The sequence below is a fragment of the Myotis brandtii genome, unplaced genomic scaffold (assembly GCF_000412655.1).
Source record: "Myotis brandtii unplaced genomic scaffold, ASM41265v1 scaffold475, whole genome shotgun sequence".
NCBI lineage: Eukaryota > Metazoa > Chordata > Mammalia > Chiroptera > Vespertilionidae > Myotis > Myotis brandtii.
Window position 1 is genome coordinate 569703 of NW_005368148.1, and position 21563 is coordinate 591265.

Below are 21563 nucleotides of genomic sequence, written 5' to 3' on the forward strand. Positions count from 1 at the left end.
GTCCCAGGTTCGATTCCAGTCAAGGGCATGTACCTTGGTTGCAGGCACATACCCAGTGGGAGGTGTGCAGGAGGCAGCTGATCGATGTTTCTCTCTCATCAATGTTTCTAACTCTCTATCCCTCTCACTTCCTCTCTGAAAAAAAAGAAAAAAAAGAAAGAAAGAAAAGAACCCTGAAACAGGCCGGATGATGTTAGACTAGTCCAGGTCTTGCAGTCATTCCTTTCCGGTTCAACTCCTAACTAGTATTTGATGAATGGATTTACTCCTCCTACTTATTCCCAAGTATTCTTTTGCTTATTCTTCAGTAAGAGTCTCATCACAAAGATACCGTGAGGAAGAGAGACCCCAGGTATGAGGTGGTGAGACAAAAGGAAAAGAATGATTGGTACTTCACCAAGAGAGACTTCAACCATGCTGTTTTATACAATTTTAAAACTAACAAACAAAGCATTTTGCTATTATTGGCAATGCCCCACAATGTGCACATCATAGGCTTATGTACAATGGTGCAGCCATTTCTTCCGAAGTTTAATATCTTGTTCTTTTAATAGGGCAAATCAAGCACACACCAGATTCTAGGCAACATTATTATTATTTTTTTTTAATGTAGCAGAAAGCAGGTCAATTTTGGCATCTGAAATAAAGGTTATTTTTTGATATATCAAAGGAATTCAAAATTTCCCCTCCCTACCCCAAAATGCCTTAGACTAGAGCATGAACTCCAAAAGGAGTGTTGAATCTATAGATAGTGTTTAAAAATATTTATCATGTATGGTTGTTAAATTAATTCACATTTATGTGTATTAATATTTAAAATATGCATGCTAGTATTAACCTATAAGGATTAGTTATATAAAGTTTTTAATAAGGGAAAGACATTAAGGAAATTGCCACTTGTGGTAACGTAAAAACAAACACTTATATGGCAATAATTTGTACTTTCAATTAACATCAAGTTATGTAATTTTAAAAAAAGTGTATTTTCTAAAAAATTGCCTATAGGTTAACATTTTTTGTCATTTCTATTGAATATTACTGATTTCATACCCAATGATATATCTTTTAGTTGTTTATATTCACCTAAACAGCTTCTGATATTGCCATGCAATATTTTTATCTTAATCTGGTGAACTTGCCTTAGCAGCATAACTCTACATTCTCCCATTCCTATAATCCCCTAAGGATCTTCATACCCTTAGGTAAAAAAGGTATCCTAGTCCTGCACCTTAGCATATAGCTATGTGCTCTACATCACAAAACCTATGGGAAGTGTAGTTTACCACATTAGCCATATGACCTCGGGAGTTCTAAGACCCCATGGCTCTTATAAAGCACAGACAGCTTTATTTGTACAACACGGTTGGCATTTCCCATGAGCTAAGTAAAAGCTCAAATGCTATCATAAATTCAAAAAGCCAAGACTTAAATAGGACATGGTTGGTGACCTCTTTCTATCTTACTCAGCTTCCAGCATCATTGTGAATTAAATGCTGAAAAAATATAGAGAATTTTTTTCCAAGAGTTCATATTCAGTAAACATTAGCAAAAACTAAGCTGTCGTCATTTTTCATTTACTAAATGTCATTTCAAGTTGAGAGTTATGTTTCCCCCCCAGAAAGCTTGTCAGAATGTCATGTGCATACTTGGTTTGATTTATAGGATTTTGGATCGCTATGTTCAGGAGCAAATTCCTGGTGCCAAAGTTGTGGTGGAGTCTATTGGTGCTCGCCGGCACGGAGATGCCTTTTCTCTGGAAGATTACAGCAAGTGCGACTTGACCGTCTATGCAATCGACCCTCAGACCAATAGAGCCATCGACAGAAAAGAGCTTTTTAAGTAAGTAATTTTATTGTCAGTAATAGTTTTCTGGTTACAATATCACCCATAGATAATCCTGATTTAAAGCTATGAGTATAAATACTTGAAGTTTAAAACCCACCAAACTGTTGTTGAAAGTGAAGTCTAAGCAAAAATATTCTAAGACACACTACCTAGGGTCCTCACACCTGGAAGTTTTGAGGTCCAGGCGTGGGATAGAGTGACCTCAGAGGGTCTTTTTTCCTTTTGGCATCAGAAGGCCCCTTATACTTATGAACAAGTAGCCGTTTATTGAGATCAGCTCACCTCAGCTCCCACTCTCGCTCCAAGGCCCCGGATGTTTAGGAAGCAAGTACAGAGTCTTTCTTAAAGAGGCAATTTGCCTTCAACATTATCAGTAGGTTTACATTTTAAGAACAAATCTTGCTTTCTTCAAGGTCTTACTGAACCAGCAAAAATTATTATCTGACTTTTCCCTTAACTTGAGATGGGGGGTTAATTACTTCCATCTAAGGCCATACCCTATGTTATATTTTATCCTGATGTGAATTTGAATATTTGAGTTATAAATCCTAAAAACAAAGGAAATATGGAATCTGAAACAAAATGCTACTACATATTCTCCCTTGGAAGTTATTACAGAACAGTTTAATGTTAGCTTCCTCTTTAATCTAGTGACACCTAGTGTCCAACAGATTCTTAAAATGTAGTTCTTACCTAAATTAAAACACATTTTTAGTTGAAAAATATATATTGATATATGATATATGATATATATATATATATACATATATATATATTCATTCACATATTTTAGGTCTGTGTGTTCATAAGTACAAATTTCAATATTCATAATTTCAGAATTTATTTTTCTTTATATACACTAACCATATACAGAAATATCTGCTTATACAAATTTGCATACATATTCATATGTGGGTAAATTTATTTAGTAAATATCTATCCATTTGTTTATTAAAACACATAAATTTAAAAATTAAGATGGATTAAATACTATTTCATTGTTTCTAAAATAGGAGCAATGAAACTTTGTTAATGAACAGATTTAAAATAAACTATATTCAGAACAGATTATATTAGTTTTAAAATAAAACTTACTAATTTTTTTAAAAGAGCACATACAGTTTTAGCTTGTGCACCTTTCTTATATATCCAGCCTGTTTAACACTAATCTCTCCAGAGGGTAAATGAGAGATGAAGATAGAGAAAGCCTGTCTATTCTACAAGCCATGTTTAAAATACAGTGTTTAACCATACTTATACTTTATAATAGAATCTGACTATCAAACTCTGATAAAGCTTCTTTCATCATCCTAAGCCCAGAAAAAATAACCTTAAATTTAGAATACTGAAAATTCAATTAGATGAAAAACTAATTATTAGAATCTAGTTAAAATAATTCTGTATTGTACAGATAAAACAGTGGTCTACCTGACTTGCTTTATTAAGCAAATCAACCTTATCCAAGTGGAATGTGTGTGGGCAGATGTGTTAACCATTGTCCATTCTACAAACCTGTTTTAGAGACCCAGATTGTGTACCTACTAGGGAAATAGGCAGCTGCCCTCTACGGTTTTGGTGTGAGTTTCTGTGAAGCACAGAGTACCTTCTCCTGCTCACCTTCCCTTTTATTTCTATATCAACATGTACATTACAACACCAGCAGCGTCATGGTAAAATGCAGGGTAGACTGCTGGTGAACACATGGTACTTTGAAAGCTGTGTCCCACTCAAGTAAATGGAGAAGTAATACATGTTGGTACGTGATCCATCAGTTGACTGAATCAGAAGACATGCAATTTGGTTTAGGAATTTAGCTCATCTTAGGAACAGAGCAGTGATCAGTTAATATTGGCAAGATCCTGGGATGAAATGTGTTTGCCTCACCCTTTTAAGCAGCAACTAAGTAAACTGGATGAGAATAAAGAGAATGGCACATTTCCTCATGTTGTTGAATTTGACAGATCTATTTACTTTCTAGGATGAGTAAGCAGAGGGGAAAATGGGATCAGTAAAAAATGCTGAAAAACAAAGAAAAGCAAATAATATACTGATCACTCGGAGACTATATATCTCTGGAAATATTCTCCTACTGGAACCATTGGAAATAATTTAACATTTTTTAGTGGAAAGCAAGATGGTAGGAGATTGTGAAATGGTGTATGTATTTTACATGCCCTGAACCCTTCCCCTCTTTCTGCTAAAAGAACTGCAGGAGAGGATGGAGAGAATCATCCCTCTCCAACAACAGGCCAAGTGGAGTATGCCATTCCTCCGCTCACACTGACTAGGTTTGGGTTAGCACACATTCCAGGGAGTACCAATTCAATTATTTATTCAGAGATTAATGTAGTTTAAGGAGATAGTAGAATTCTTAGTCCTGGAATCAGAAAAAGTATAAAACAAAAGCCTGAAGTTTCTTGGGGCCAATTTTTTCACTTCAGGGAGAAAATCTAAAATCCACTGAGAGTCTGGATTCAATGTTGCTGGAAAAGAGAAATCATCTGAAAAATAATTTGGCAGCGTAAAGTATATACATGCAAAGGTCATAGCGTATTAACAAAAAGATAAAAATCATAAAGAGATCAAAATCTATTTAGAGGTCAATTAAGATACAACCTGATAATTCCAGGTTCCCTTGATATAAAAATTACAGTAGTTATTACATAATTAAAAACTGAAAATACAACTGAGATTTTATGCTATTATAGGCAAAATCAATGAAAAGGCTCTCAAGTGTCCTTCAAAAGTATCTAAATGTGCTTTACAACCATTGAAACAGAAATAAAAATTACTGATTATAAAGGAATAAAATTAGATAAGTCTTACACATTCCACCTGCATGTAAAATATCAAAGACAAATCAAATTTATAAAATTTTCAGGAAAAATATTGATTCAAGAATAGTTTACCTAGGCAAGTTGTTTTGCATGTAGAAATCAAAAAGAAAAATATTGTAAATCAGATATGGGTTCAACAACAATCAACTCTTCTGGTAAAAAAATTAAAAATTTACCTAAATTGGTAAATAAACCAAAATAAACATCTTAAAAAATGAGCTGTTTTAGTGTAAAAAGACTGAGATCTTCCTTTAGGTGATTTGATATAAATGCAGGAATCCAAAAGAATTGTGATTTCTCAATGGGTTCTGCACAATAGGGGTACAATTTTCTTTGCAGTTAATGGTCTTACTCTCCTTCTGACCTTTCCATTTCTAATAAATAGAGTATTTCCTTTGAAATTACTCTAGATCTATACTTCATTTGGAATTTATTACTTTCTCTGATAAATGGTTGAAACAAAAAGTTTTAGCATTACATCCTATTCTAGTACTTGGAGCAATAGTTAAACCTTCATTACATTATTTTAGCATGTATAAAAATAACCTAGGTAAATTGCTATAGAGTATATTGTTTACCTACAAAAGCATATTTATAAAAAAAATCCTAGTTGCTTTTATTATAGTAAGGAAATAAGTAAAAATAGGTGTAGCTTAAAACTAAAATTGAATTATCTAATCCATTCGATTTATTAAATAGGGAAGACTAAGAAGCTACCCTGTGGAATTCATATGTGATGGCAGCCATCTCTCTATTTTTTTTTCTATATGGATCTTTATGAGCAATGTATTAACTAGATTTAAAACCAGCATAATCACTCAGAAAATTAGAATACAATGTGTCAAAAAATATAAAATGTACAAGTTTGACATCTTTGATTACCATTTAATGGTGAAATGTGAACCCATTTTCATTTATTTTTTCAGATTTCTTTGTATTTTTTCACATTTTAAACCAAAGTATGCTATTTTGATATTAAGAAATATATTTCTAAATTAATATTTTTGCTTTGGATATTCTATATAAAATCACAATTATATAAAAATATTTATTAATACTTTAAAAAAAAAAAAGGTTAGGTTTGAGTATACCAAAATGTTAGTTGTGGTTGTCTTTGCATTGTAAGCCTATGAACAATGTTGCTTTTTGAAATATTTTGTGTTTACCAATGTTCTATAGTAAGATATTTGACCTTTATTAATCAAATTAAGAAGAAAAATGCCTAAGACATGTTGTAGTTTTATGGCATTAAGGATACAAATGTTTCATTAATATTATAGGATTTATAAGAGACTTTTTAAAAATGTTCCCCAGGAATTTGGGGGGAGCAAAAGACACATAAAACAGCCTATTTATTATAATACTAGAGGCCCGATGCACGAAATTCATGCAAGAGTAGGCCTTCCTTCCCCCGGCTGCCGGCACTGGCTTACCTCTGGCACCCAGGACCCAGGCTTCCCTTGCAGCCCCAGCTTCGTACGGAAGGTCATCCGGTCTAATTAGCACATTATGCTTTTATTATTATAGATAAAATATGTAACAAAATTGTTCAAGCTAATAAAATTAAGTAGCAATTATTCCTTGAGTCCTCTCCCAATACAATGCCCATAGTTGGAATTGCATTACTTAGAGGACGTGTTTGCCAGAACTAGTGGATTAAATTGACCACCAATTCTCGTCATTCTGATTACACTGATTACTACCTGTATTACTTATTGTCTTTTCTTTCTAAACAGAAAATACCTTTTAATTTGTTTACCTTTAGCCTTTGTTTTAGTTTGATATTTGAGTGTTGATATTTAAGATGGTATGTGGAATACAAGTATATTTTAGTCTGAAGGCTTGAATTGGTGGTCTGATTTGTTTCAATAACTGTTTAGCTTTGTGGTCTGCAGTAAATCAATAATGTGATGTTCAATTTTACAGGATTATTCTTAGGACCCAAGGAAATAAAATGCTGGAATGTAATTTTAAGCTCTGCTATAAAATTTAGAATATTATGTTTTACTTGAGACCTGATGCATGAAATTCGTGCAAGAGTAGGCTTTCCTTCCCCCAGCTGCTGACACCGGCTTCCCTCTGGCACCCAGGACCCGGGCTTCCCTCACAGCCCCGGCTTCATCCAGAAGGACGTCTGGTCTAATTAGCATATTATGCTTTTATTATTATAGATTTCACCAGAGTAACATAATAATGTTAATAATCTCAACATAGTGATATTAAGTTCAGTGATATTGATAATGACTTTTCCCAAGCCTGTAAGCATATTAAGGGTCATTGTTATTAATGTTGTTGTGTGCATAGATATGTAATTACTCTTTTTTATATCTCTTGCTTTTTATGTGTGTTTTTTAATTCATAAGACTCTGAGTGTATGTTTCATTTAAAAATATTAGATTTGCAAAAGATTTTATTTTAATATTATTTATTTTACTCTTTATTTAACAATAAAGATTCTTGGATGGCAAACTGCTCGATATCAATAAAGACTTTCAACCGCATTATGGGGAAGGAGGACGCATTCTGGAGATCCGGACTCCAGAGGCAGTGACCAGCATCAAGAAGCGAGGAGAGAGTCTAGGCTACACAGAAGGGGCCTTGCTGGCTCTGGCCTTCATCATTATCCTCTGCTGTATTCCTGCCGTCCTGGTGGTTTTGGTCAGCTACAGACAGTGAGTATTCATGGATGCTCAGTGTTTGGTGAGAATATTGGGAAATGGGTTAAGAAGAGAGATAGCCCTGTGGGTGCCACAAAATAAAACTAAGTAAAAAAGAATAATACATCATATAAATTGCTGTTATAACAAACACTAAGAAATAATGGTAGAACTGCTATTCATCATTTAAAATACCTACAGGGAAAGTTCTTACATATTATTTTACCATTGTCTTTGTTCTCTAACACTGAGAATTTTCTTTTGAGTTAAATATGAAAAGATCATTCCAATCTGAAAATTAAAAAGTATGCTCTACATCAAGCTGCTATAGGACTATTTTCAATCACAAAAGTAATGTGAAAAGCAGATATAACACTTAGGTTGATATATTGGAGTTCCATGCATCCTTAACAAATCAATTGTTATGCCATATTTAAAGCCAATGAAAACACTTAATACTGGATAAATTGTTTTAAATTATTAAGCTATCAACCAAATGTTAATATTCATGTTAAATAGAGTTTACATTGTAGCTACCATATTTTATTCAACTATTTCCAAAAGAACTTTGTTATATCTTACTAGCAATATTATCATTGAGAAAATTTTAATTTTTTTAAAATATATTTTATTGATTTTTTACAGAGAGGAAGAGGGAGGGATAGAGAGTTAGAAACATCGATGAGGGAGAAACATCGATCAGCTGCCTCCTGCACACCCCCTATTGGGGATGTGCCCACAACCAAGGTACATGCCCTTGACCGGAATTGAACCTGGGACCCCTGAGTCTCCAGGCCTATGCTCTATCCACTGAGCCAAACGGGTTAGGGCGAGAAAGTTTTATTTGACACACAGTGCAATGATCAAAAACTAGATATTAAACTCAGTGTCTGAAATTTTTTAAAAAATTAATATGCCTAATATTTGAACACTTGTAGATGCATTGTTTAATTATTTTTAGTTCAGTAATCAACTCAAAACTATGAATTAATTTTAGCTACTGCTATTTTATAGATTAGCATAACAAAACAAAATGAGTTTGCACTGCTCATGTTTCAAAGTAAAATTCTATTTTTAAAAGTCTAACTTTTGTGCCTTCATATTCTGCTTATAAATAAGATTGGAATGAATGGGTTTTTTAATATCAAAATGTGTCTTTTAAATTCTCAATGCATGGAAAACGAAGAAGCAAATATTTAAAAAGTGCCATGAATTCATTGCCCAGGAGTAGCAACTTTCAGGTTCTAAGTGAGGCCAAGAGTATAATCAGAGCTTGCTGACTAATTCTATTCCTTTATTTTTTAATTAAATTTATTGGGGTGACATCAGTTAATAAGATGATATAAGTTTCACGTGTATATTTCTATGATAGATGATCTGTATAATGTATTAAGTGCCCAGTCCTCAAAGTCAATCATCTTCTAACACTTATGTTTAGACTCCTTTACCCTTTATTACTCCCAATCCCCTCCCTCTGCTGCTGCATCTATGAGCTTCCATCTTACACCACATGAGTGAAATCATATGGTTCTTAGCTTTTTATGACTTACTTATTTCACTTAGCATAATATTCTCAAACTCCATCCATGTTGTCACAAATGGCATCATTTCAACTTTTTCATGGATGAGTAGTATTCCATTGCAAATATGTACCACATCTTCTTGATTCAATCATTTATCAAAGGTTTCCATGTCTAGGCCACTGTGGATAACACTGCAGTGAATATAGGGGTGCATATATCTCCGTGAATAAATATTTTCAAATTTTTCTGATACAAACCAGAAGAGGGTTTGCTGGGTCATATGGTACCTCTATTCTTAATTTTTTTAGGAACCTCTATGGTGGTTGTACCAGTTTACATTCCCACCAGGGTTCCTTTTTCTCCACACCCTCTCCAACACTTATTATTGTCTTATTGAATAGCCATTCTAAGAGGTGTGAGATGGTATCTCATTGTAGTTTCGATTTGCATTTCCTTAATAGTGTAGTTGACCATCTTTTTTATGTATCTGTTGGCTATTTGTATATATTTTTGGGAGAAGTGTCTGTTCAAGTCCTCCGCCCATTTCTTAATTAGATTTAATGTTTGTTTGCTGTTGAGTTGTATGAGTTCTTTTATATATTCTGGATATCAGCTCCTTTTTGGAGTTGTTGCTTGCAAATATAATCTCCCATTCAGTTGGTTGCCTTTTTGTTTTCTTGGAAGTTTCTTTTGCTTTGCAGAAGCTTTTTAGTTTGATATAATCCCATTCATTTACTTTTGCTTTTACTTCCCTTGCCTTTGGGGTCAAATTCATAAAGTCTTTCTAAGATCAAGATTTATAAGTTTAGCACCCCATGTTTCCTTCTAATAACTTATTCAGATCTTATATAAAGTTCTTTGATACATTTTGGATTAACCTTTGTACATGGGGACAAACTGTAGACCAGCTTCATTTTTTTGCATGTGGCTTTCCAATATTCCCAGCACCATTTACTGAAGAGGCTTTCTTTTTTCCATTGTATTTTTGGCTTCTTTGTCAAAAATTATTTGCCCAAATACATAGGTGCTTTATTTCTGGCTTATTATGGATAAAATACTTGTTTTGTTCATTGATTTTGCGTCTGAGTTCATTAAACTGCCCATCTGTGTGGGGTTGGTATTTTTTGTTTGCTTTTTGTATCGTGTTTAGTTTTTTTCAGAACTCAATATTGTTATCTGTCATTTGAAGCACATATTTCCATGTCTTTCTTTAAATTTATTTTCTGGAGATTTTTCATGTTCTTAATGAGTTGCCTCATTACTTTGGTTATGCATGGTATTTGATGGGTTCCTTCTCTATCTAGACACCTATGTATGAGTGGCATTTCTCTAGTAGACTGATAAGAAGTCTTTCTATTGTTTTTCAGTAGATGATGTTGAACCACATGTTTTTGCACTTCTCTGCCTGTTCTGATCTCTGTCAAATGGTGGAAAATGACATGTGTTCCCTGGGAAGATGGGCGCTCTCCTGAGATAGTCACCCAGGTCTTAGGGAACCAGCCTCACAGGGGAATGCAATGGGCTACGAGGGTCCAAATCTGTAAAATCCCAGTGCTGTCCCTTGCAGCCATTGTGTGTGGGTATGGACCGGGTGAGATGGGGGAACCCAGCACCTCCTTTGTTGCTTTTCCTTCCTAGCGGTGGCAATGAACAGACATCTGTGTCATCCCCTCTGTGCCTCCACCAGATCCTGGAATTAGCTCTAGGTTGTGCCCTTCGCTCAGGGAAAAGGCGTTGCTGTGGTACCAGTTCTTGTGTTTGGCAGATAATGTGCTCTGCAACCTGACACAGAGGGTGAAGGGAGCAAAGCTCTGGGAGGTTCATGGGAGGTGGCCAGGCTCCATAGCTTTTTCTGTCTGGAATGCCACTTTCAGACAACTGTGGCCACACGTTTGTGCTTCCTCTCTGCCTGGGTCACTGGGCTCAGCTGCTGCTAGTACTGCCCACTCCTGCAGGAATGCTCACTAAATCTCTTTGCTCTTCCCAGCTGAAGGGGAGGGCCAACAACAACCTGATTCCTCCCCTCTCCAGGCAGAGCCCGCAGTGAGCTCCATGCTGCAGGGCTGCATCCATGGCTCCTTGAGCCCCTCTCCCTTGCTGCCTCTCCAGTTGACTCCCACTTGCCCACCTTTATGTTTCAATATGCAGTCTCTCAAGTTTTTGTGTGCTGAGCAGGGAATTCTTTGTTGAAACTTAAAGGGGAGAGACGAAGGGGATCTCTCACACCATTATTCCTCTGACTTCACTCCTCAACTGTCTCTATTCCTTTAGCAGTCTTCAAGCCCAGTACTAGTAAACCAAGGAGCTGATTATAAAGATCAGATCATTTTTAATATTTCCCTATCAAAGTTGAAATTCGCAAACCCATATTTTAATACAATTTTTCTTATTCAATTTAGTTCATTTCTTTGTTTTGTGTAATAAATATTTTAACAGTTTATATGACTATGACAGTAATATTAAAGTGCTCACCATTTTCACTTTCTGAATTGAAAGTTTCTGTACTATGTCATTAAATCTGTGTCAGAGTCTGGCCAGTAAATTATTCATAATTTAGAATAAATCAAATATTAGAATATTATGAATGCATTTTTAATGTAACTTTCTCTCTTTTTCTTCTTACTCATTGCTTTCCCAAACAGGTTCAAAGTGTAAGTATGATGACTAATATATTGTTCATAATTTTATGTAATATGAAAAGAGAAACCCCAGAGAATACTTTTAAAGTAGTCAACCTACCCCAAACCATATTATATTTGTCTGCTTTGTATTTGTAGTAGGTATATGATTTTTAGTTCAAATTTCCTTGTGGTTTGTATACATAGAATTGAGCTGATTTTACACAATTAGATGTATCTGGAGGAAAGGTGAAAAAGAAAGTTTGCTCTGATAGCTTCTACCCTTGATATCTTGGTTTTGAGGAAGGAATTAGGAGTCAGTGTGCAGGAAGGTAAAAAAAAGAACAACTTTGCTCTAATGCAAGAATGACAGGCTTTCCTAGGTAGCTAAGGAATAAGAGCCAACCAAATCTCCCTCCTACACAGCCTCTGTAAATGAATGTCAAAAATATTTCAAATAATTTTAAATAAAATTATTCTTACTTAAATAGATGAAAGATAAAACAAAATTATATATCTTCTATCTGCATTATGAAAGAGATCCATTAAACAACTACCAGTTGTCAATCACATTCTTATGTTTTGCTCTCTCCCTTTAATATTATCATTTAACTTTACAGATATTCCAAATGAATTCTACCTGTTATCGAGGGGTAAATATTTTCAAGAACTCTGAGGGAGTATTTGTGAATATCTTGTAATATTTGAAATTTAAAATTTGTACAAGTTCAAATACTTGTACAAAAGTTTTGTTTTGTTTTACTGGGTAGTTTCTCTGATAACTGTACATGATTATTAAAAGGTAGCCTATTGCTAAGCATATGATTTCTAAAATAGTTTTACAAAAACATGCTTACTTTACTAAAGACGCCAAGCCGAGTGCACCAAGACAGCTCGACTCCAAGCTGCTGCTGCTGCGATGCCCCCTCCCAAGCCAGCAGCTCCTGCCCCTGCCCCAGTGGCCGCACCTCCAGCACCGCCACCTCCGGGTGCACATCTCTATGAAGAAGTTGGGGACAGCACAATGTAAGTAGAACTTTCAGGGCCTTTTAGAAGTAAATGCGTTCTGACTGATGCTGTGTGGTGAGTATTTAGTTTCAATTTGATGTGAAAAATGCAATTTGCCGTCTACTTTCTTAGATTTTTTAAAACAAAAATAACCAAAGAATATTTTTAAAAACTGAGACAGAGAAAATTAGTATTCAATATGAGGAGGCATTTGCAGATGAAAAGCTTAAACATTATATTTAGTCTCAGATTCTGAAAGAAGTGTTTGTCATAGGAAATGAGAATACAGCACTATCATAATATAGTGTTTCCTGATTTGGTATCAAAAGCCAACTCCTGCTTGGTGACATAAAACAATTCTATTGTCTAAAGTCATAGGCTTTTCTAACATACTATTTTACAATGTGATAGAATAGTTGAAATCTGAATTAAAGTAAGTAATTAAATATTAAATACCCAAATCACTTTTAGAAGATTTTATCATATTCTTCTCAAAAGAGACTGTGATAGGTTAATATTTCCTCTACACTATTTGAAAATGCTAAGCAATATTAAATCATTATCTTTGAAAGAGACTTTTACATTCTTTTTAAAAGACTACACAGGTCTTCCTATAAGGTTGCACACTCAAAACCTGATCCCATTGGAGATTTTTAATTTGACTATATTTTTAAAATTCAAGGGTAACTATTTCTGGACACAAAGTGCAAAATAACCAAGGATATTATAAAATGTTGAGTATGATAAAATTAAATCCAGAAAACCTTTTATTAACTGGAATTGGTTCAAGTTGAGGTTCTTAAACACATTCTACTGTTACGTTTTTAGCATTTACTAGTAGGAATAAAGCAAGCTTCAAATATTGTAAAATTTACCTTTTAATGGGAAAACCACTTTTAAACATTTACATCAATATTATTTGCCATATTAATACAATTACACAAGGTTATATTAAGAATAGTTTTTAAAATGTTAACTGTATTAATGTATGTATTTAATGCTAAAATTAAATTTAAAACATTTTAATGCTTGTCATTCTATTTCTAAAATAATAATAGAGGACTTATGCCTTAAATATAATTTTTTAATCATTTTTTTCATAAGTTGAAAATAATGGTCTCATTGGTGAATGTAGGAATTGAGCCAATATGATTTGATTAACCATCTTTCTCTGGCAAAAATGTTTAGAAACTAAAAAAAGATTTAGGTATAAATTTAAGTGTGTTTTATATGAAATTAGTAAGTGATATATATCCATTTTTATTTAATGAAAGCAGGTATACAATAACATCATCTGAAATCAATATAGTTTAATGGTAATAATTTTCAAATAGCAACACGTAAGGGCTGTTTTTATTTGAAAAATTATTGACATAGAGGATTTTACTATTCTTATATTTATTGAAGTATTTTAAGTTCTACAATTTAATTATCTTTAACCAATTTTAAAATTATCTATTCTAAACTTTGTACAGGGATTCTAATCATGTTACTAGAAAATGAATTATAGACAAATGTTTTTAAAACTATCAAAGGTCATTTCCTAGAAAAACTTCATGAAGTAATAACTTCATGTAGATTCAATAATTACTCTGTAATAGTCATTAAGAGTACAGTGTTTATATACTTACTTTCTTCCAAAAAATATTGTGTCTTATATTTTTTAGGTAGAACATAGATGCAATTCTTAGAATCTCATTTAAATTTTCTGTTTTAGGAGTGAAATCATTCATGTTTAATAGAAGTGAATTTTACCTATGTTTACAAGAGAGCTAGATATAATTTTATGTGATAAGACAACCAAGTAAATGCCATACGATTTTAATCTAAAACATTACATATTATTCTAATGAATAAATACAAAGAAAATAGAAAAACATGCATTTTCTTTTTTTGGATATACTTATTAAGTGCTTAAGTCTAGTTCCTGTTAGTATTTTCGTAATCATTTCCAATGAACTATAGTTAAAACTTCTTTTTTTCTGTCACATGTTTTCTCTTTCTTACCTGTGGATACATAGGCATAAGTAAGTAAATAATATTATTCTAATTCAAAGGCATTAAAAAAGGATTCAATCAAAGCAATCAAGTACTGTTTTACTCTATTAATAGTAATCTTCATCTTTTACTGTGGAGCCATTTTCTTTAAATAGAAGTCATATCTTCCACACCTCATTCACTTTCGATATCTTGAAATCGCATGAGTTATCAAAGTAGTTTTTCCACTGATAGTACCTGTGTCTACTAAGAGGAGTTTCAAAGTTCTCCTTGCTTTTAATTTGTTATATATGTATTTTATCTTTCAATCAAGTGATATCATTATAAAGATACAGTGGGGCCTTGACTTACAAGTTTAATTCATTCCGTGATGGAGCTCATTAAGGAGCTCGTTAACTCAAATTACTCTGTCAACTCAAAGCAAAAAATCAACCGAGAGAGACGGCTCGTATCTCGGAAAAACTCGTTAGTCGGGACACTCGTAAGTCAAGGCCCCACTGTAATTGTTTCCAAGAAAAATTAAATCAAGAACAGATCTACACAAAAACATCTGCTATATAATGTCAAACCCATTTTTTAAAAAGGACTTTTTAAAATTGTTTCCTGTCTAATTTGTTTAATCTATGTTGTCTGCACTTTCTAAATTATTCAGGTGGTCCTGGTACCCTAAGTCCACCTGTGAGAATCCTTCCTTGCAGTTTGTATCTCTATAAAGTGTCACAATAACAACTTTGGCTTTATATATCATTGTATTGATTCACCCGTCATCTTAATTTTTCAGTGTGGCTATTTTATTTTATTCAAAGTATTTCCCTTTTAACTTCTTCTATGTGGGGAAATAGTAAGCAATCACAAAAATAAACCTGTCACTCTGAACTTTTGAGCAAAGGGTCCCAATGTTTTCATCTGAGTGCCCTTTGACTTACTCAATTTCATTTATGATGAACAGCCACTATGACTCAGTTCCATATATGAGAAAATCTCCCAGTGATATCAGAACCATATTTTATTAACATAATTTTTTTTCAGTAAAACGAGTCTTGACTAAAATTTGACCCAGGTCATGTTCAAAAGAAATATCAACGGTCCCTCTCTTATCTCTAAAATATATGTTTTTAAACTGATTAAGCAAAACTTAAGTAGAAGAAAATAATCCCTGTCAAGATTCTGATGTAAATTCAATTTCTCAATTGTGATTTTGAAATCTGCTGCAAGAGAAATTCTCTCATTTGTGCTTGGGGATTTTAACTCTCTTAATCGGGAGAATAGGGAAAACATTTCTGTATTCTCTTGCAGGGATTTTTCTCAGTAAAGGAAGTACTCAGCTCCAGGACAGAATCACTGAGATGAGAGATAATGGACAGTTATGAATCAGATACAGCCAAGGGTCCTTTCCCCAAAGCAGTTGGCTCTCAGCATCCTCAACCAGGGCAAAGGGTATGCAACCATCAACCAAAATGCTAGTCTGCAATTTTGGGGAATTATGATTTATACATGAGAGAACTGTTATGTGTGGTCATGGATACTTGGCTGTATCAAAATAATTGGGGAAAAAAATCAGTGTACAGATTGACACATTTGGGGAAAAAATGAATATTTCTTATGCTACTCACAGCTCTCAAGCTTTTCTGTCCTGTCTTTTTGAGAACAGGGACATGAAAGCAATGTTTTGCTTCAATAGAGTAGTGTTATCTGGCATTTTATAGTTTGAAGTAGTAATGAGAACCATAAAAACATCTTTCTCATGAAAGCTATGGCACAACCTGTTTCCTTACATTTCATTATCTTCTTTTCTTTCAAGTCTTTACCTTCTCTACCATTTCCAACAAAGCAGGGGAAATAAGTCAGTCTCAGAAGACCAGAAACATCAGCACGTGGCGATGCCCTTTCCTTCCAACACTGTTGAGGCTCACGAGCAGGCTTATGTAGCAGGATCACTAAAGAACAGCCAGCCCACGTCTGCAAGAAAACTCACATTGATATCTGATGAGGATGCCTTAAATACCCACAGTACCCTTTATAAGGAAAATGTAGATCAAAGATCAACAAATTCGGACTTTTCACTAAGAACAGATTCTATAGGCTCTATTTTACCAAGAACTCAAGCCAAGAATGAGTCTCTGAGGGGCCCACGAAAAAAGATTCAAAGGCTATGGAATCAGACGTTCCGTTTACCTAAGAGACCAAAGTGGGAACTTCCCAATAGACCGGAAAGCATAGCTCTGGATCAGTGGCCAAGCAACAGGCAGAAAGCGGGAAATGAAAGCACTGAAACGTATCCACACACAAGAGGTAGCAGTAATCCCTTGCTTATAGCTGAAGATACAAGTGTAACAGAAAAAGAGGCAAGGCGAGGTGGATCACTGATCATGCAAGGAACAGAACAGTTGAAATCTCTACCTTCAGACTCTTCATTTTCTTCTCCTTGGTCTCATTCCACATTCTCTACTCTACCAACTGTCTCCAGAACTGTGGAACTTAGATCAGAACCTAATGTCATCATTTCTCCTGCTGACTGTTCCTTGGAACTTTTAAATGCTCCGCTCTTTAGGAGAGAGACACCCAGCTGTATGTTGACTATTGAAACCAAGAGGAACATTTTCGAAAATCCTCCCCATCCACCAAACATCTCTCCTCCTCCCTTTCCTCCACCCCTTCCACCCCTCCCTCCTTCTCTTATTCTTACTCCTTTTGCTCTTTCCTGCCCTTCTTCTCCTCCTTCTAGTCCTTCTCCTATTCCTCCACTTCTTCCACTTTCTGTTCCCCCTTCTCCTTTCTCTACTTCTTCTCCTCCTCTATCTCTTCTCCCTTCACATCCTTCTCTTCCTCCACCACCTCCCCCTTTTCCTTCTCCACTCCCTCCTTCAACTTCAGGTTTGTCCACTAAGTGTGTGTCTATACCAGCTGTTAAACGCACTGTCAATGTGACACCAGCCAAGGAAATACAGTCCTCTGGGGGACAGCTATCAACATCAACAACAGTGTGCAATGCAGATCCTCAAAGAGAACCAAAAGGAATCCTCAAACATGTTAAAAACTTAGCAGAACTTGAAAAGTCAGTAGCTAATATGTACAGTCATATAGAAAAAAACTATCCCCCAGCACACATTCCAAAACCTGAAATTAATTACCCTTCAGAGATGACAAAAATGGAAATAACATCTGGACAAAACCAGGAGAATTTGCACAATATTGTTGAGGAATTTGAAAAACAATCTCACACTCAATCTACTTCACTGTAATGTTGCTTTTCCTGTTTTAACTGAACAACTCTTTTGAACATAGTCTTCGAGTGGAGGCAAATTTGAACATTAAAGAAGATTCCATTCTTTTCCCTAAACGCAATGCAATACTGTTTTTTCCTCACTTTTAATTTAAAATATTATTAACCTCATCATTACTAACTCATAGATTTACCTTAATTTTCTTAACTACGAAGTAGCATTATTTGTCTACATTTATTTAAAAAGTAAGTAATTTCAATCTATTTTTTTAATGGGACTATATGGGCATGAAAGTTAGATATCCAATTTAAAACAATGACTTGTTTATCATGTTAATGCAGTAACTTTTACTTTTTACCATAGTTTTATATGAGTGTTCCAAGAAAAAAGCAGATTGTTACAAAGAAGCTAAAAAATATCATAGGTTCTGTAATTTTCTTGAAACTTTTGCATTTGGTAAGAAGAAATACTACCAAATTAAATGTTATTTATCTTAAAACATAGGAGATGACAGACATTACGGTATTCCAAAATAAAACCCAGGTGCTATAAGATGTAGTCATCTATTTTCTTATGAGAACATCCTTTACTCTGGCTCGCTTTTATCTTACTAGTATGCTTATACATTTGATAAACCTTTTACTTTTTTTCAATTGCTGTCTTAGCTATTTATTTCTCATTGTGCTTTCTTTTTCCTTCTTTATAATGAAAATAAATCTTGAGTTCTTGACTTTTGTAAGACATTTCATTGTTTCTACAGATGTTTAAAGTGCTCTTTAGTTTCGCTTGTCCACATTATTACATCATCTCTTTAATTATAATTTTATTATGAGGCTCCTTCAAAGAAAATATTTATCTCCTATTTAATAAAGAAATTTGAATCAGATTCATCAAAAGAAGGTTAAGTAAATGTCTACAAATGCGTATTTAGAATGATTTTTGTATTTCACTGGTTTAAATTATATTTTTATTAATTTATCAATAATATAAAATCTGCTTATCTATTAAAATTTTAGAAGAGGGCATTATGGCGTTATTCCTAACTACTATTGAGTCTATAGTATATAAAAAGTTTAAATAGAAATCAAGAGGAAATATATCTGGTGGACTATTATCAGTTTTATATAGACCTTAACTCTGTTTTAGGCGAAGAAGACAAAAATTTGTACTCTAGACAAAAATTTCTCTAGTGTGGTTGTTTATGTTACAGGTCAATTTGTTAAACTCTTAAAGGCATCAGCTAAGCTAAGAACTACCTTCCTATCTTCTTAACGGAAGCTACACTTAACTATCAAATAATTACTTTGTTTTTCCTATTGAATACATGGATTAATTTTGTTTACTGGAAATCCCCACTTTGAATACAAGTATAATCATTTGTTTTACTCTGTAATTTTTATATTTTAGGAAGTATAAGTTTGCACAGATGAAAACACAATTCCAACATTTAAGCAAAAGTCTTGCTTGATAATTAACATTATCAAGTAAGTATATTTAGGTTCAGGGACCAACAATGCATCATTTCAAAGGTTTTGTTCAGTGCTTATATTATGTGATATTTCTTCAAGAGTTTAGTCTGACCTCCCTAATGAATAATACCAGATCAAAAAGAATTTGTAAGTTTAATTATTTTTATTAGTTCCTCTGCTTCAGATTCCTTTCATCCAAATCAAGAGTAATTTCTTTCTTGGGGTTCTTGCATATGATTTTTTTCTCTCTTTCACTGAAAAACTTCAGTTGGAGTTTTTGTTGGCAGCTGGTCTTATGCATGAGAGCTTGTACTTTTTGGCGGAGTCTGACAAGGTATTATTCTCAATTGTGTATGCCTTTAATGTGAGTGTGTGTGTTTTTAAGCTATTTTATATCAACTTCTAATTAAATCTCTAAATAATTACCAAAGAAATATTCTAAGAAATCGAAATAACAATTTTACCTATAGCCTTACCAAAATGTTACATTGTTCTTTTCTATAACATTATAATATTTATATAATCTTAAAATGTATTAGTATTTTATACTTTTCAAATGAAACACCCATACCTGTGTTTTATATTTAGTCCTGTTTTTGACATTATATTTAGATATTCTCTTCTTCATCTTAAAAGCCAATTAGAAAATCTTCTACATGACACCTATTATCCTAATATTCTTTGAACATGACAGAATATTTTTCCCCTCCTCAATCCTTAAGCCTCCACAAACTGACAACCAGACTCTAAAAAAAGCACCTTTTTCCCTGCTGATTTATTATGCTTCAATTAGTGCATAAAGAATTATATTAGATACCTTATTAAAGTACACAGATTACTATATAGCTTCCTTAATTTAAAAAGATATAATACACAGAAATATATATCCATATTGTATGACTGGTTTTATAGAAATTGACAGGGTGTCATGTTAATTGAAAGCACACAGATAATTATACATACTGATTCTCTTGTGTGCCTCTTCTAAATTTTTTGCCTTTGAACTAAAACAATACAAATAACTAAATTAAATGCAACAAAAAATCAATGGAAGAGTAGTGTAAAATATCAATATCATCTATTGATATTTTATTTGGCATATTTATAGAAACTACTGCTAAAGAAAAGAGGCAGTTTAAATATCTTAGAAAATAAAATCCAGCTTTGGTTGGGCATTTTATATTATGCATTGATATTAAACATCTAAATATGAGCTTTCTATATCTCTGTAACATACAAATTTAGTAAAAGTTGAAAATGTCTAAACTTCTAAATGTTCTAGGAGAATTATCATTACCATAACTACTGGCAGAACCACATAAGCACCCTGTAAATCTCACCACAGAACTATTACAAATAATAAATTGCTGATTGGATTAAGTAACTATTATTATATCATCACCATTTCAATCAGCAATGCCTTAACCACTAAAGATGCTTGTAGATAAGTAGATTTATTTTGTGAAGGCCTTATAATTAAAAAAGTTTTTGTTGGACTTTAGAAAGTTATGTACTTACCTCCTTATAACAAATCTTCATTGAAGCTAGTTGTTTAATTCCATATTGGCATGGTCAACAGCACCAGTTTAATGCTTTAGGTCAACTCTTTAATAAATAATATGTTTAAAATATTCATAATTAGTGACATTAAATATTGAAAGCATTCTATACCTTTTCCCTCTCAAGTACAAATGTTTCACCAACTTATGGTCGATTAACTTTATAAATTTTTATGTAAAATTGAACATTTGGCTCTTACATCTCAAAACTTTTTGGCTTCATGTCTAATAATATAATTAACTCAAAAGTTAGTAATATTTTGCATTCTCTATTTTTAGAATAAACTGACAAACACTTGGGAGAATATATTCTAGCCATAGAGATATATATTTTTTTTATTCTGAACCAATAATGTATATAACACATTATCCCCAAGTGAGTATTTTATATGTATCAAGATGATTATGTAAAATTTTTATTCCAATTGATCACAACAGAATCAAAGTGTGTTATTGTACACCACTGTGATAAAATTGATTGTGTATGTTTTGGTGTTCACATGGTTAGGCTGATAATTGTTTTTTGATCCTCCTGTTTGATGCTGCCACAAAATATATTTCTTACTGAGATAATTTTTAGTAAAAATTGCCTTCTCAGTTTTTCTCATATTTTTTAAACACCATTACCTATAATTTTATTTAACCTAAGAAGGCAAGATGTTTAATGTTGATTTCTTCGTTTCTGCCTTGCAGGAGAGGTTATTCATCGGAGGTAAGGGCATTATGGTGTTATATCAGGGTAATTTTTTTAAACAAAACTTATAACTATGGTATACTATTTCCTTTCTTTTATATGTTTTACTTCTTTGTTTGGGGATTTTAAGT

At 33.3% G+C, this 21563-nt stretch overlaps 1 protein-coding gene across 1 annotated transcript in view; it reads left to right on the forward strand.

Annotated features, from left to right (window-relative positions):
- Positions 1 to 21563, forward strand: part of PCDH15 (protocadherin-related 15) — a 567795-nt gene that overhangs the window by 536745 nt on the left and 9487 nt on the right. Inside the window, exons 29-33 of the mRNA XM_014547486.1 lie at positions 1663 to 1839; positions 7136 to 7354; positions 11505 to 11513; positions 12348 to 12506; positions 14510 to 14515. Of these exons, the coding sequence (XP_014402972.1) occupies positions 1663 to 1839; positions 7136 to 7354; positions 11505 to 11513; positions 12348 to 12506; positions 14510 to 14515 (570 nt within the window). The remainder of the gene's footprint in view (positions 1 to 1662; positions 1840 to 7135; positions 7355 to 11504; positions 11514 to 12347; positions 12507 to 14509; positions 14516 to 21563) is intronic.